At 39.0% G+C, this 18,178-nt stretch overlaps 1 protein-coding gene across 1 annotated transcript in view; it reads right to left on the bottom strand.

Moving 5' to 3' along the window:
• Positions 1 to 2,245: 2,245 nt before the first annotated feature.
• Positions 2,246 to 18,178, bottom strand: part of itfg1 (integrin alpha FG-GAP repeat containing 1) — a 149,654-nt gene continuing 133,721 nt past the window's right edge. Inside the window, exon 15 of the mRNA XM_007540226.2 lies at positions 2,246 to 2,403. Within this exon, the coding sequence (XP_007540288.1) occupies positions 2,261 to 2,403 (143 nt within the window). The 3' untranslated portion in view covers positions 2,246 to 2,260. The remainder of the gene's footprint in view (positions 2,404 to 18,178) is intronic.

Below are 18,178 nucleotides of genomic sequence, written 5' to 3' on the forward strand. Positions count from 1 at the left end.
TGCGGTTTGCTTTCACGCTGTATTGGGTCAAATGAACCAAACCCTTTAAAAACCTGTTCCACTCCTCACCTGTGGTGGTGCTGAACTTAGATCTACTTCAGAAAACAACATGAAAACTTCAGGAGAAGACACGAGCGCACGTACCTTCGTCACAAAATGTGAACAACAGTGAAGGGTGGTGAGATTTTAGCGGTTGTATGATTCCACTTTTCTCTTTAGGAAAACTCCAAAAACCACTTCTCCCACCAAAATGTTTATTTTGGTTGTATTTACCCAGAATGCCCTTTGCTATAGTCTGCTTTCTGTTTTTGGCGTTCACATATGCATTCAAAGCGCACCAGAGTTCACTCCAAACGAGTCCAGACCCGGGTTTTAAGATGGAAAAGAGTTTGCTCTTTTGGTCCACATCAAAGTTTGATTGGGCATTTCCACCTCCCCAAACAAACCGGATAGAGTTCAGATAAAGTGGACTAAACAGGGCTGGTGTGAATGAACCCTAAGTTCGCTAAGGATGCCAGCTGTATCAAACATTATTAGCTGATAGTCAGGATAATTCCCAAATGGCACAGGGATGTACTATATTCACTGAAACTTTACCAACCCTAACGCAAAACCCAAAGGTTTGGGGGACTGGACTTTTGGAATAATTATTGGTTTTCTGTTTTAAGTGCATGAAATGAGATCATTTTGATTTTGCTTTTGTAAAATACTGTGAGAATTTCATATCTAGATCTGGAAAACATTCCACAAAGTCCTGTATTATCCATCTCCCACAATGTGTCCAAATACATTTCAATTTTGCGACCTTTTTTTCTTTTTAAATACAAACTAAACTCTTGAAAGTAAACCTTTTAACACCTATAATGAGGTGTAGGCAGAAAACATGCCTCTTCTAAAGATATGGAGAAACATTGCTTATGACGAGTGAAAATACTTCACCGGTGCTCATTAAGGAGAAGAAGCAAAGGAAAGTAATGTGAAAATGTGAGTGTTTAGGAAAATAACCCATAAATTGATTTCAGAAATGGAAGACTGGAAAAAACTCCATACTGATTGTTGCTGCAATTTAAACTGGGTTCAGCTGTTATACACACACGCCACACACACACACACACACACACACACTTGGCGTTTAAAAGATGTGGGCATGGCACCTTTCCCACATTATCTAATGAGCTGCTCTCATTAGCAGACATCTTGTTTGATCACTTTCCTTGACAGCTGATACAAGGCATCACATCTTTGCATAAACAGTTGCAAAAGAAAATGTGAACCAAGCTTTAAATGACGGTGAAAAATTCAGATTACTCTGATAGTGTTAGGATTCGGGTCAGTGTGAGTGGTCTTTTCTATAGAGGATCTCGGAAGAGAGCTCTGACAGGCTGACGCACCGGCAGCTGATTCCAGATGATTGACTGGCAGATCTTTAAGAAGCGGAGGAACAGTCACTCATCGCTCGATGGTCCCATTTTGTTGGTCAGAGTCAACCCTGAANACACACACACACACACACACACACACACACACACTTGGTGTTTAAAAGATGTAGGCATGGCACCTTTCCCACATTATCTAATGAGCTGCTCTCATTAGCAGACATCTTGTTTGATCACTTTCCTTGACAGCTGATACAAGGCATCAGATCTTTGCATAAACAGTTGCAAAAGAAAATGTGAACCAAGCTTTAAATGACGGTGAAAAATTCAAATTACTCTGATAGATTCAGCTGTTCCTGCTCTGCGTTCATTTGGAAAGCAAATAAATAAACGAAAAGATGTTTCTTATTTTTTTTATTTATTATTATTTTATGAAGAAAATCTAACATCCAGCTCCTTGACATAAAAAAGCTGAGTTCAGAAACAAAACTTCTGCTCTCTGCCTGTGACTTTGAAATGCTAAACGTTTTCATGAATTATTCTATGAGTTGATATTTTCTTGGACAGCTTTTTGGCTCTGGATATCGCCGTCCCGCGGCTGTTTCTCCCCTCTCAATGCAGAGACATAAAGTGGGAGAGACACGCATGGCACGCAGCGCTCAGAAGGGACACAGGCTGTTCAGAAATAACTCAATTTGGAGTTTTAACTTCAGCTTTCGTGTTCCAGGGAAACTTGCACCTGGGGGTTTAAATCTGATGTTTTTTGAGCTTTCTTTAATTTTTTGATCTTTACATTTTTTTATTTTCTTTTGCTCCACCACAGACAATCTATTCAACTACGCAGCCTGTATTTTTCTCCCCCACTCCCAGCCTCCATTGTGTCTTTAAACATGCATCCTCACCGTTTCTCCAGGCTTCCTGGGAATGCCGACGAAGAGGTGGTCCAGAAAGTTGGCGCTGCGTCCAAGGCCCAGCACAGTGTAGGGCAGCTGCAGGGAGAAATGAGCCGACTGGCTCAGCTGACCAGCTGCAGGGAAACACAGACAGAGAAGCAAGAGATGTAGATTTTTATGCGGTTTCTTTCAGAAAGCCGTGAAGCGGCGGCTGGGATGAATTCTCCTCACAGGTGCTGCAGGCGTCTATTGAAAGACGGTGAGTCATGCAGACTCGACAATTGTCTGATTTTAACCTGCTGAAACCACGGAGAGAAAACATTTTTTTCTCGTTTAGTGAAATAGCTGAGCAGCTTTTTAACGGATGGAATTTGTTATTTGTGTTTCCATGGCCACCATGAATTATTAACTTGCTCTGCTCTCTAGCCTGTTTCTGATTTTTTGTAAAATAAACTAAAGCTGTACTTGGTTTAGATTAGATCAAACCAGATCTTTGTTAGAATGGCAAAGTCAAAGTTTAGACCAAAATCACATTGGCACCTGCTCACAGGTGCTCTCCATCCAAACTATTTTCATATAACAAACAAACATGTCGGTTTTTAGATGTGGAAAGCTGGCAGGGAAATATCCAAAAATAGTAAAAAAAACGACCCCAAAATAACTGAAAACGGCGCCTCTCTTTCCTGCCATTTCCTGATGATGTGCTACTCTGTGTTGGTCTATCAAATCAAATCCCAAAAGAGGGAATAGCAACTTGTAGCTACAATGTAAGAAAACAAGAAAAAGGTCAAGGGGTTTAAATACATCTACAAGGCAGTGTATCAATCAAATTGTTCCCCACGGAGCTGAGCGGAGCTGATCAATGTGGAAATGGATCTCATTCAGCAGCATCATTCACACTGCTCTCTGTGCAACTTTCCGTTCTTGATGTTACGTCTTCCTTCCATCAGATCAATCGTCATCCCAACAGCTCCGACCAGAGTCATACATTTTAAAAGACATTGTCCCTGATGCTGAGCAAAATGTATGTATAGCCTTTGAATTTGAGAAAAGATGCAAAATAATTTCTAAAAAATAATTTTGGTAATTCTAACCAAGTTAAAATAAGAAAAGTTCGGTCTGATTTAACTTCATGTTAAACTTCATGTTTGCATCTTTTTATTCGATGTATGTAAATATCTAGTTCCAACCAGATATTTGAGGGAGATGCATTTTAGTTGCATCTCCCTCATGCACCTAAAATGCTTTCAGCTACAAAACACGACGTTGTGAAACAAAGCGAGATATAAATACCTGGAAACAAAAAACAAAAAACCTGAGATCCCGATCTGCTGTTTCATAATCATGTTTTGATCTTAAGGGCGACTGTCTTACAGTGCAACAAACATCCTACCTAACTGAACAATATGAAAAAAAAGAGAAAGTTTTGCTCCAAATAATCATCCTCTATTTAAGTTTTACGTGATTTTACATAATGAGACTGATGAGAACCAAACGAGAGACCCTGGATTCTGACGTAGAGAAGGCATCATAAAATATACAAATCAGCAGGAGACACCTGAGGCCGGCACAACACCTCTTTCCGTCCCGCCCCCAACCTCCCGTTGTCTCTGTTCTCGCCAAACCTTCTGTATTTAGTTTCCTTCTTTCAGCCTGTCCTCATCTCTCCACGTTCCCCCCGCTACATCACTCCGATTTGGCCTTTTGCTTTTCCCTCTTTTCATCCCTCCTCGCCGTCTCCTCTCTCGCTCCACTTCAGCTGCTGTATCTCGCCCACGCCACCCAACTCTGCCAAGTGCAGCCGACATAAATCAACCTCTATGTGGTAAACAAAGAGAGGGAAGGAGAGAGGGAAGGGTGGAAGAGGAGAAAGCCTGGAGGCAGCCAGTGATCAGAACTAATGTGGATAGACTGCGTATTGCAGACCACGGGGAGCACAACAGATAGGTTTCTAATCTATGCTTAGCCTCGGTTTAGATGAATAAGGAAAAGAGAGGTTTCTTTCATTTTGGGTCATCTGAATTCGGACCATGTGAGTCCACCTCGGTCTTTGAAGGTCTTAGTTTTTGCCCTTGGTGCTTTACTTAAGTGGAGGCAAACCATTTCGTAATGATGCACTACAAATGTATGCCTACTTTCCACTGGTCAGGTGGAAAGTAGGCATACTTCCACACACACGCACACATATATATATATATATATATATATATATATATATATATATATATATAAAATCAACAACATCAAATAATGTACTTATATGAGTAATTTAGCTCAAAAAATGAAGTCCAGGCCATATATTATAGTGCAATATGATATTTTTCAAGTGTTTATTTCTTAATGAGCTGTTGAGGACACCAGTGTCCTCTTGGACTGACATTTTTCAGAGTGACAGTTAAGAGGCTACGCTTCACAGCTTATGACAACCCAAAATTTGGTTTCTCAGGACTTTAATTTAAAAGAACTGCATCTACTGAAACATCCTGTAGAGCAGAGGTTCCCAAACTGTGGGGCGCGCCCCCTAGGGGGATGCCGTGCCATTGCGATGAAAAAAAAAGAAGCCATGAACACTGTATGCGCTGGGTTTTTACCTTAGAATGGCCAACTCTCAGTTATTCCTCTGTCAATTTGATACAGTAGAGGCTTCTGTACTTCCCATATATGTGTCCTCTGTCACTTTTATCAGCAGTTAAAACTGTTTAATCCATTGTTAACATGTGGTAACCTGTTTTTCCGAGCCGCCTTTAAACGCAACATGAGTGCTACAACGCTGGCACTGGGAACCCAGTGCGGCAGTGAAGGAGACCTGCTGCTGCTGTACAGAGCTATGTAGGTGTGTTAGAATCATGGCAGCAAACCAGCAAAATGCAAAGAACTTTTCACAGTTTTTCCCCCAAACTAACCGACTGAGTTGAGTAAAGCTGTTGGATGCAGGTAAAGTTAGCTAAAAGATGACTAGCTAATATCAATACAACACCTTAAGCTTGTTAACAATTAGCTTGTAGGCTACTGGTGTTGTTGTCTATGTTCAGCTATAATTTATTTTGCCCCCAAAAATGTGGATTCCCCCTCCCCCTCCTTTTGTTCGTCTGGAGCCAGGGCTGAGTATAACAGGGAGTCTCTAAGAATCCACTCTCTAACCCCATCTTTGCTTACACACATCGTTCAACCAGACAGCTATTTGTAAGCCATAGGGGGGCCCAGAAATAGTTTGGAAATCACTGGGGGGGCCCATGAGAAAAAGTTTGGGAACCACTGCTGTCGAGTATCTACACTCAGTACTTGGTCAAGGCTCCTTTTGCATGAATTGCTACGTCAGTGAGGCATGGGATGGAGATCAGCCTTTGCTACTGCTGAGATGTAATAGACATTTTGATTTTTAGCCACTTGTAGCCATTACTGAACAGCAAACAGACAGGAAAGAGGGTGGAGAGAGAGAGAGAGAAGGGGGAGACATGAAACCAAAACTGTGAACAACTACATGGAGGACTACTTGCTCTGAACATGGTGTACGTTCTTTCCTGACTAAGTCACTCAGTGCCTCCCAACCCAGGTTGATCTGGCAGTCCTTGACCACGTCTCAGTTGTTGGATCTGGTGTCTCATCTTCTTCTTGACAACATCTTAAAGACTTTCTAAAAATCAGGTCAGACCAGTTTACAGGCTAATCAAGGACAGTGACACCATGGTCACTGAACCAGCTTTTGGTACCTTTGTCAAAGTGGACAGGTACTGAGCAGAGGAATAACGTCAGCATCGCTGTAAAGATCATCAGCAGATGGAAGCATTAAGTTTTTTATAAAAACCAAAGTCAATATAGCTGTTTACTTGGAAAGTAAACAGCTATATTGTAAACAGCTATATTGACTTTGTTTTTTATAAAACAAAGTGGACCAACACAAGCCAATGACATGATTCCCAAGTCATCACTGACCCCTGGACTTCAAGCAATTGGATTCTGCACCTCTACAGCAGTGGTCTCAAACTCCAGTCCTCAAGGCACGATGTCCTGAATCTCCTAGATGTCTCTCTGCATCAGCACACAGGGCTCCAATGTTAGCTTGTTAGCAGAGCTCTGAAGAGTTGGACTGGATAATGGTGATGGTAGTTTGCCCTGCAATTGGCGAGTTGCCAGTTCATTCCCCACTCAAATAATCTCTTTCGTTGTGACACTTCACTCATCTTGCCTGCTTGTAGTGGTCAAATGGTCAGGTGGCACCTGTGCATGGCAGCCCTAGGCAGCTGTGGCTGTGAATGTGTGTGTGAAAGGGAGATTGTAGTGAAGTGCTTTGGAGTCCTCTTGACTTGATAAAGACTTAATTCAAGTGTGTAGGACAAGGGACACATCTAAAAGCTACAGGGACTCTGGCCCTCTAGGACTCCACTTTGAGACCACTGGTCTACTGTCTTCTTTCACACTTTCTGGATGACTTGATTTCTGAATAAAATGAAAAGTTTACTTTCATATGAAAAGAGGAGTTTGGAGCACTCAGTAACAGTCTATTCCTTTCTCTCTTTTGCCATGGTGAGATATTTCTGACGCTGTCACTGATTTAGGAGCAGCTTAACACAACGGCTGCAGCCCATTCCTTGGATAAGACTGTGTGGTTTCTCTTGAAGCTTTAGCCGCTTTCACAAAAACACTTCGAGGTGGGATTAAAGTGCCTTTTGGCTACTCGTTTTTTTTTTTTTTATGAAAAGACAGACGCAGCACAGGGGTAGAAGTCAACCTTTTTCTGTTACGTGTCTTACTTGCCAAGCAAGGTAGTCAGAGCCCATCACTGGCTGCCCTGCAGAGTGCTGGGTTAGCTCTGTGGGTCGAGGGAGTGATGCAGACTGTGTGAACACATAGCCACAGGATTTACAAGCCAAAAACCCAGAATAATTTCTGCCAAAAGAAGAAGATTTTGAGAAATATCAGTAAATCCGAAGCATTTGCTCCATCAACAATAAGATTGCCACTTTGAGTTTTTTTTATTTCGTTAGTGTTTTGAAAGGAACGGTGTGGGGAAAAAGAGTGCCGTCCTGCACTGCTGACTTGTTTTTTGATAAATATAGCAGTGTGGGAAATCAACAACTTCACTTGTGATTTATGAAGGACCACCAACAGCTTAAAGGTGGCTTTGTCTTTGTGGGTTTATGATGGAAATGTTTTGTGAAAATGGCTTCTGACTCCTGCTGAAGTCCACACATTGTAAAATTCCCCCCCACCTCTGAAAGGATTTCTTACTCTATTTATTTAAAAAGTGCTGTTATTGATTTTGAATGTGCATCTTTTCCAACTGCACCTTTTACTGTCATTCAACCAAGAAACCAAATGTTAGCTCTTCATTGGCTGGAACACATAAAGCATTAAGATAAACACAAATAACCAAATAAAATATCAATTTAATAAACAAGTTTACTTTTTGAATTGAATTACTGAAGTAAATGAATGTCCAGTGATGCCTTCATTGATTGAGATGGACTGGTATGGTGTAAGAGCTTTATTTCTGTTTGGCTAAAGGCAGCATGACAGCTCAGTAGTAATCAGTGACTTTTTGAACTTTCCCCCAAAAAGCCTTTCATTGGACATTTCTTTTTATGGCTCAAAATTTCTGCTTGTTTGGACAGTGTCTGCCTTCGCAGCTTTTCAGTGCTTCGCTGTGTTGCTGCTAAAGGGTAGCATAATTGCCTGAAATGCATATCCCCATGACAGAAACAGGAAAGTGACAGAAATATTGGCCATTTCCACAGAGAACTGGGTATGGTTTCATAAACACTGACATGTTGAGGCCTGCACAAAGACCCGGCTTCCAACAACCAATAAAGCTGAAACCCAGGGTGCCTGACATTCATCTGTGTGGGCAACAGTACAGAAACTGATTTTTACTTTTTATTAAATGGCATCAGGCAATTTCCTAATCCTTAAAGAGCATTGGGAGAATGCTTGATGAGCAACAAAAGAGAGATAAAATCTGGTTTCTTATCCTATTAAGCTTAGCAGTCATGATGATTAAAGAAATGAATTCATCCCCCCAAAAACATCCGTTTTCAGCCAAGCATGAGATTTAAAGTTAACTGGAAGCACACAAAGTAAAGTTCCAAAATTGTAATGAGTAACATACTAATGATAATATGTATCTAACACCAGCAGTCTGTCAAAGATGGATAAAGATTTTAAATAGCTTCTTGTTCATTTTAAGGAGGAAAGAAAAAGAGACGGTGTTTAAATTTGCATATTACTGCCTCTAACTCCTAAGTTTCACTCTCTCAGCTGTCGTCCTTCTGACACTTTCCAGGAGTTTGATGCGTTTAGTTGGCTTAACTTTGTTTGACCAACCCTCCACTCTATGATCCTTCAGCTGGTGTAGTTGATAAGTGTGGGATCCTAAGCCTTTCAGTAGTGTAGCAAAAAATCTGCTGAAACCAGTCTGTAAGCATGAACTCCAAACTTTTTCAACATCAGTGAAGATTGTGAAAGTTGTGAAGTCTCAGGGTCAGCAGCTTTTCTTAATTCAAAGAGCCACATTTACAGCTGCTACGATAAAGACAAATGTGTCTAGAGCAACAAGAAGCTTTGACAATTAAGGGAATTTAGTCAAATTTTATTTCTATTTTCAGATTTTGAGAGCAAAAGTACATTTTTTATCAATTTTGTCGGAGCAGGCTAGCTGGGCGAGTCCTTTCCAATAAATATGAAAATTGAAGACCACGCTCTTTTCTGAGTTATTATAACCCCTTTTAACAACAATCCTCACAATTTATCAGTGGAAAAAATTGAAACAAAACGTTCACTATATTTGATATAGTATACACCATGTTCTGGACTAATATTCAGAAAACTGTAGGATATCTGTAGGAAATATCTGAAAATATGATCTACTGTTTCAACAATATGCTGATGACACAGCTTTATTTCTCATACAGCCCCAGAAAGTTAATCTGCTGCTAACATTTACACACTTGTCTTGAAGACATCAAGTCCTGGATGTCTAGTTGTGCATCTTAACCTCACCAAAACTAATGTAAGTATACCTGGCCATAAAAATGTCAGATGTTATTTTTTGATTTCATGTTCTTACTTTGGATGGTGCTGATTTAGCTCAGAATGCTAGATTAAGAAATCTGGTGTTATATTTGACTGAAAATATCAATATCAGTGTTCTTTTATTTAAGAAACATAAGATTTATATAACTTTAATAAAGTTTATATCTTCATACTGCTTGGCATTACTCTCTGGTTCCCTGGAAAATCATCAGTCTTTATTTTCTCCTTATCACCTCTATGCTAACAGTCAACATCTTATCCTCAATAACTTGAATTTCTTGATGAGTAATTGTACCAAATTTGTGTCTTTTACACATATAAAATGTTTCTAATTTTATTTGTCTTCTACAAGCAATTTCTTTTCCCAACTTATATTTGAATCTTAACTGTTTAATATATTTATGACCTGCTTGCTTGTCATGTGAAGTACTATATAAATAAAGTTGAGTAGCATGTCATTGATTTGAACATGGATCTGAATGTCTCTGAACGAGAATGTGCCCCAATGCGCACTTGAGTCGGTCACAATACTTCATTAACCGAGGTCACCACAGTTTGGGAGTAAGATGTATGCAATTTGCGGTGAAGATGTCACTACATGCTACACACTGGACTTTTAAATTAACCCAGGAGAAAAGCTTAATCAAGTGTAAAACCACTGAGATCGGAGCTTTATCTGGAGTTCCTCTCAGACCCTTCGAGTGAAACAAATTATCTGTCAGCACCAAAAGACTGTTGAAAGAATCTGACATGTAAATACTGCTGACAAAACCCCGAAAGTTCTGTATACGTGAAAGTGGAACAAAGACAACCCAGCATTTGTGGAGAAATCATCAAAAAAAAAAAAACGGTACAAAACACTGAAATTAGACGGAAAAAGACAATTCAGAAAGATCCAATTAGACTCAAAAGTGCCAACGAGGATTTGTGAGGGGGATTGGACCTTCAAGTAAAGCTTGGTTTGATGTTTTTGACAGACTGCTTACCCCGGTTAGATGGCAAGAGGTGGATAGCTTGCAGCCGGCCACTCAGCAGGGTGGAGTGGATGAGTGTGTGTCTGTGTGTGCTTAAAGGCAGGATCAAGCAGGGTTACGTTGCAGGCAGGGAGCCTGGCTCAGCGTCTGCTTAGTGCCATGCGAGTGTGTGTTTGAGTAGACTGGATAACAAACATAGCCGTGGTTGGAGGAAAGCCATTTCACAACATAGGGAGGCTGGCAGAGGGTATTATTCGGAGCGCAGAGTATGAGAGTGTCTGTGTTTTGTGCGTATTTGTTTGTCTGCCAGGAAGATTGGGGTTTGTGTGTCCTACATCGCTAAAGCTGAGCCAGCGGAGGCCTTGGCAGAGACTCCCACCATGCACACATGATTGACAGCCTCCAGTTCATCTCTCTGAAGACAATGAAAAACTCCAAACTGCAACAGCAGTTGCTTTTGTGGAAGAACTTCACACTCACACACGCACACACATGCAGACACTTATGTGGGCTGCATGATCTACTGTTGGATTGTAAAACCAAACAAGAAGCAGTTAAATACGGCTCCTCTCTTATAAACCTGTTACCGAACGCAATCTGCCACTTACTAAGTTGTTGGATGGATGAAACGCACTGATTAGAATACATCTTTCACTACACGACTATTAAAGCTTTAACATATAACTGACAAAAGCTAAAATGTAGCTAGGTGGATAGACATGTAACGCCGCAGTAAGTGATAACGTCATAAACTCCGGCTTCAAAATGTAATAAAACATCAGTGATGCTTGCAGAGGTGTGAATAAGACTGACATGAAACTGTCATAAATGTTTGACTGCTGCGATGAAGCGCCATTCGGCAAATAATGACACTTTTAATGCAAAGTTGTATTAAATGTGCATTAAAAGTGTCAACTTTGTATTGAAAGTGTCATTATATACCGAGTGATACTTCATGACAACAGTCATAAACATTCATAAAGGCTCCTTCATGTTCATAACTGGTGTTATTTCCAGTTTATGACAATGTCATGTCAGTCTTATGCACACCCTGTCAAATAAAATGTAACCCAAACATCATTAAAAACACATTAAACGAAAAATTTAATAAAAACCTTGAACACATTTTGCAGTATTTTCTGCCACATATTTAATAAAGGGATTAGATTTTGTAGCGATTATTCCAAAATGCAGAAGTTGTTTTTTTTAGAAATGATTATGTGATAATATGGCGCATTATGTGGTAAACAATCACAGTGTAATCATTACATTTCTAATAACAATCATGTTGTAGATCCTGTACACATTTAAATTGAAACTTTGCTGAACTTTTGGTCATTTACCTTTTCAGACTCGGTAATAACCTACGTCTTTCAAAACGATTCAAAATTCAAGGATTTTATTACATTTGGTGTTGATTGTGACTTTATGTGCTTTTAGTGATGTTTTATTGGACTCTGATTTTATTAGATTGCCACATTAATTGTGGCATTAATGTAAATAAGAATTTGTTCTGAATAACTCACCTGGTTAAATAAAAGGTTAAATTAAAAAAAAAATAATAAAAAAAACAATAATGCGGCGTAACAATATACAGCTGAGAAAATGTCATCAGTTAGGTTTCCTTCGATCGGTTACATTGCTCTGAATAAGTCAAACATTTTAATCATATTAACGTGCAGTTCTGACCTTCAAACCCTATTATTATTTCAAACAGATTCAGTGTCCTCTATTCCAAATGATGATCATTAATAACAAACAAAGAGCTTGTTACACCTGCGGCTTCGGCTCTGTGTTGTTAAAGGTCAGGCGAGTCGCAACAGATGGCAGCTGAGGTCCATGTTTATGAAACTCTTCCTACATTTACGAGTTAAAATTTTATCACAATGCTTTTGCAGCTGTGCTGATAAGTTTGCAATGAAAGATTTAATATTAGCAGTAAGTGGACAGATGATGCCCTCTTGTTCAAAATTACAGTTTGCATGCGGATAGTTTATCATCAGTTTTACATTGTGGCACAAAGCTGCGTCTTTATTAGTGAAACTTTGCCTGAGCTTTGCTATTAAAATGTTATTGAAAGTCCAAGTCAGGTCTCGGATGTTGAATAACTGAAATGAATATGGTCTTCCTATGGAACTGACATGTATCGTTTTACGGTGAACATTTAGCAACTACATTTTTCAGAACGTTTAATCAACTGAATCATGTGCTTCAACATCCCAAAAAATAAATGAATAAATAAATAAATAAATAAAATCAGATAAAGGTTGAGTAAATATGCTTTGGTGCATAAGAAAGGATAATCTGTGATTCATTTACTTTCTGTTGATTTCAGAAAATATTACCTCTATCTAAGGACCAGCAGCACTTTCACACTATTTTTGTTTTTAAAATTCCTGTTACTTGTTTTTAAACCAAAAACAGTGAGTGGCTCAGAATGCCTGATTGGCCCAATCTGTACTTAATTTAACCTGCAAAAATATTGTAAATTATTTAGCTAATTAATAAAGCAAAAATATCACCTACACTGAGTATCGTTCTATTTTTAGCTTAAGGTTTCTTCTTTCCTCTGAATGTCTCTAAATCCAGGTTTTCTCTGGATTCGTTTATATATTTACTTGTAGATCAACATGTTTCCATGTGCAGGCTTATTATTTTATTGTATGGATCATTTTACATTTAGCCATATTTAAATTACTTATCACACATAGATTTATACATATTTCAAAACATTTTATACGGTTATATTTGTATTTATTACTATTTAACACATTATATGGAATAACTTGTCAACAATTAAGCAATTTTCCCTTGGGGAGCATTAAGGCATATTTATTCTATTGTATTTTGCAAAAATGGAGTCATGCTAATAGCTAGAGACTTGCTAACTGCTGTGTGCAAAGTTTCCACTCCCACCAAACATAGCTCGGTTTGTGTTTTGGAGATGACTCTTCTTGTCGCTCTCGGTGAGAGGATTGCAAGAATATTAGAAAATTATACAAATCTGTATTCACAACCTCTGTCATCAAGTCTAAATGGTACAAATGTTGCAATATAACCACCAGAGGTAAATAGATTTTAGCTTGTTCTGTCACCCCGCTGAAGTTATAATAGAGCACATTTAGATAGACATTTATGAAATCAATTGACAGACGATTCAGCCAACATGAACAGATTGTTATAAAACCCTTGTTTGGGGGAATCATCCAGAAACCTCCATGGGAAAAAAAACAAAAAAAAAAACACAGCAAGAAGAAGAACAACAAATGCAGCCTTTCACAGAAGATGACATCTGTCAGAGCTGCGGTTTGTGGCTTCTGAGACAAAGATTGTTTTATAAAACTTCAGTCAAGATGAAGTCTCCATTCTGTAGCGCACACATCGAAGAGACTCCAGTTACCATCTTTATGTCAATACTAAAACCAATCCCGATAATGTTACCTCAGTGGCTCAAACTCTGCTAGTAAAAGTGATTTTTTCAGCTCTGTATTACAGTCAATAAGCACTTTAACTCTAAGCTAAAACTGATTTAAAACATTGTTTGTTCATGAAATGATTTCACGTGTGCATGATCAAACTTTACTGATCTTGTTTTATCCTCACAACTGAATATCATATATGGAGTTCCTACATTATTTTCCTGTGAACATCACAGACTCGGTCAATTTCCCACATTTTCTTAAAACTGTTTAGCTGCAACATTTAGTCATTGGAATTCAAAATTGAAAGTATTTCACCATGTTTCCTTCTTATTTACCCATAAAGAAAAGAACAGAACAGTTAAATCACGTAGTAGCAGGATGCAAAGTGAACAATTAAACTAGCAAACTTTTATTCCTCGTAGGAATCAGACTGCAAAACAGAAAAAAAAGGAAACTGAAAATCAAAAGAGAGTGAGAAGACGAATGCCTCTGAGGAAGTCACAACATGTTAATGCGTGTGAAAGTGTGTGTCCATCTGCCGAGTTCTTCTGACACATGTCTTCATATTCCGTCTAGAGGCTTTCCCACCTCTGGCTGGGAGGCAGCGAAACAATGTCACGCCTAGCAGTCTGAAGCTAGGTTGTGTGTGGTCATGTGAGACAACAGGAGATGTGAGAGACTGCAAATAAAAGGGAATTTATATATTTACATATTAAAGGATAAAAAAAATATGTAATATAGGATAATAATAGAGTAAAATCCCATCGTAATCCCTTAAATTGATCCATGATGACAATGTAGTCATAAGCTTGGCTGACTTGTGGTGCAGAAACACACACAGTTACTGACGAGCTCGCTTTCACTCCCAAGGGCTTCGAAACTACAAAAAAAAAAAAAAAAAAAAAAAAATCAGAAATTCCTATTGCCTGTCGCTATAGAAACCATTTGCTCCCCTGATGGCGATAAAGGGAGCAAATTGCCGAGATATAGGGAGGAGCCGAGAGGGACAGAAGTGCATATGAACACACACAGAGCGCCTCGCCAGAAGAGGCCCCTTCAGTGCCAGCGCAATGATGCCAAGATCTGAAAACTGACTGCGAGATAAAAATGTGTGTGTGTGTCTGTGTGTGCGCGTGGTGTGATTCAGCTAAAGGACATTGGGCTTTATGGCTGCACTGTCCCGCTTCGCACCGCCTCTTAAACACCACGGCAGTGAGGCATGTAAACACCTGCGACCGGAACGACACGCAGGAACAGCAGATCGCCGCCATCACACCAGACCGCTCTCTGCGAGAAAAGAAATCGTATCAGTCTGCATGAACTGAAGTTGAATTTCTGTGTTCGCAGCATCTTTTTAATGCCAGCAAATCTGCCAAAACGTTTTGTAATTCATTTTCTTCTAACTTAAACGTTTGGCTCCTACATCATCAAACATACAGGTACTGATCACGTGATTCTTATTTTTATTATTATTTTTTTAATGTATTGTTTCCATTGTGATGAACTTTTATGATATATGGCTTTTTATTATTTTTACATGTGTAACTTTAAGATAAAAAATGGTTTTTATTTATCAGTATTATTCTCTTTATTGGAAGAAGCCATTTAAGTTGTCAGTACTGCACTATTGTATCTATATTGATTGTATCAAGAGGGAAGGCAGATGAAAACTAGCCTTTATGGCTAACTCTAGGATATGTCTCTTTAGAAATAAATCAATCAACAATAACCACAAAAATAAGAAAAAAAGCAGCTGTGGCATTTTTAAAGGAAATTTTGATAAAAATAACTTTAAAAGACACACAGCCAAAGGCAGGTAATAGTCTCACCCAGCCACACAAGTGTGTTTCATTGCATCATGTGTGAAATATCAACTGCACTGCAGGAGAAAAACAATCTTCACATATGAATTTCAAACACCTCCTTTTCCCACATTTGTGCTTCTTTTCTAATTATCAGCATGGCGTGTCCTTATCTATGCATTGCTTGCTTCTCATCAATTATGCATTGTTATAGAGTTTTACACCCGGTAATGACTCGGGCCTCAGTTGGATGGGAAAATCCCGTGTGAAATAATATCCTCACACCAAAAAGATCCACACAAATGTAGAATATATTCACTGGGAGGCTGAAGTTCGTTTGTGGAAAACGCTAAGCAAATATTGTTTTTGTCTTATGCCTTGTTTTATTTCAAACGGTTTTGACAGAATGAGACCAAAACGCAAAGTTTGCAACCTACAAAAACAGCGTTCTGTTTGCAGCATCTGCCTCACTGGAGAATAAAAGCTTTTCTGAGCTGCTCCGGTGTCACACTTATGACATGCATCTGTAGGTTTCGGCCGAAAAACAAAAACTGGTTGTGACAGATCAAGTTGTGTCACATTTTTCAACTGTGTTTAATGCTTCCTATGGCTCCTAGTTGGGTATTCAATTCAGGAAAGGGTATGTTACTTATGATGAAATGCGACTGTTTCATTTTGATTCATTCCCCCCACCCCACATACTTTTCTGTGGATTAAAGCTCAGTGTTATACACAGTCTGAGTGCCCAAAATGACCAGCTGACTATCAGGTAAATTAAGGCTGTAGACGCTCAGAGGATGGAATCTCCTCGGGTTTCTTAATCTTTATTCATGCAGAGAGAACTAACAAACAGCTAACCTAAATCACCAGATAATGAGTTCTCTCATTTCACTGTAACTAAAACAAAATCATTCTTAGTGATTTGTTGTTTCTCTGCTATCTTTTTATAAAGTCTATTTATATTTAGAACTGTGTGATTAGCTAACTCGCTAGCTAGCCAGTTATGACTCAGCGGAAAAAACACGGTCACACTGACATAATTCCATGTCAATGACTTTTCATGAACAGCAGCAGTTATTTTACAATATAAAATTATGTTAATAATCACCTTATATATTATTGTTGTAGTCGTGTATGTGGGTAATTACAAACTTTCCGTTAAAGGTTGTAATGAGCTTTCCAGTTAGCGGTGGCGGCTAAGTTCAGCTATTTTACTCCAGTCTCGTGGTGGAACCATGTAATATGCTCCTCTATGTTTGTCATGTTTAATGAGGTGTAGATCAAAAAATAGGATTAATCTCCCACCACTAATATGCTGTACTACAACATCTAATTTTGTAATTGTCGACAGCGTGATACAAATAGGAAGTTATTGCTGGAACATTATTCATTTAGAGCTTCACATCATTTTATTAAAACGAAAGGCAGATACAGGTAAATGTGATAGGGATATTATGCTCTTGTTTACATAAACTCCACTTTATTGCTATTCAATTGCTTTGTAACCAGCCTGTCACATGGCAGCGACTCAATGAACTTATCTAAGACAACCTGATGAAGTTGAAAGCACACATCATAATGAATCCAAAAGAGGATTTAAATGACTTTGATCGTAGTAGGGTATGTTGGTACCAGCCGAGTTGAGTTTTTCCAGAATCTGCTGATCTACTTTTACCGAGAATGGTCAGAAAAATATGAAGAAATTCAGTAAACAGCAGCTGCTGGATGGAAAAAGTCTAATTAATGTGAAGGTCGGTATGTGAAATATAATCTCTGAACGCACAGAGCGTTAAAACCGTGAGGCAGATGGGCCACAGCAGCAGAGGACCACACCGGGTGACCATCCTGCCGTCTTAAAACGCGACAGAGGCTAAAATCTAATCTTGGGCCATACAAGATTAGAAACAAGATTCCTGGTCAGGAAAGTGTAAACTTCTCCTGCGACAGACGATGGGGGTCAGAGTTTGGTGGAAACAACATGAGATTATCCATTTTACCTCAAATTATTTCAAACTGGTTTTCATCAACTTGACAACGAGTTCACTGTACTTCGATGGTCTCCATAGTAACCAGATCTGAATGAAGAAATTGAACTGAATTAAGAAAAATGGCAATTGTTGAAGCAGAAGAGACAGGGAGAGGGAAAAAAAGGTAAGCTACACTGTAAAATAAATCTCAGAGGTCCACCAGGTTATTGTTGTTATCATGAAAGTGGGAGTGAATCCAAATAACTTTATATTTATACCTTTGATATAAATACTGATCAATTCTGAACTAAAAGGCTAGACTTCGTAGCAAGTCTGAAAGCAGCCGTTGCACAATAAGTTATAGACCCTTTTATGTTAAATAATGAAAAAATAAAATGAAAGTTGGGCCAAAAAGTCTCTGTTTTTCCTTTCCAATACTCATCTCATATCAGGCTTGAAAAGGTAAAAGCTAACAAACAACTCTCACTCTGGGTCGGCGATGTCGTCGTAACGTGCCTGCAGTCTTAATGTGATCCACACAAAAGCCACGAAGCAGAAAGAGCAGCAGACGAACTCAGCCTTAAAGAGGTTGGAAATGCTTTCTGAAAACAAAAATCACACGCACCTAACAACACCTAACACCGAAGCCCTTTTTAACAGGCTGGCAGCACACAACAACGAGCCACCGAACAAGTTCTTGCACTTAGAAAATTGC

Source organism: Poecilia formosa, unplaced genomic scaffold, assembly GCF_000485575.1.
Source record: "Poecilia formosa unplaced genomic scaffold, Poecilia_formosa-5.1.2 Scaffold525, whole genome shotgun sequence".
NCBI classification, from domain to species: Eukaryota; Metazoa; Chordata; class Actinopteri; order Cyprinodontiformes; family Poeciliidae; genus Poecilia; species Poecilia formosa.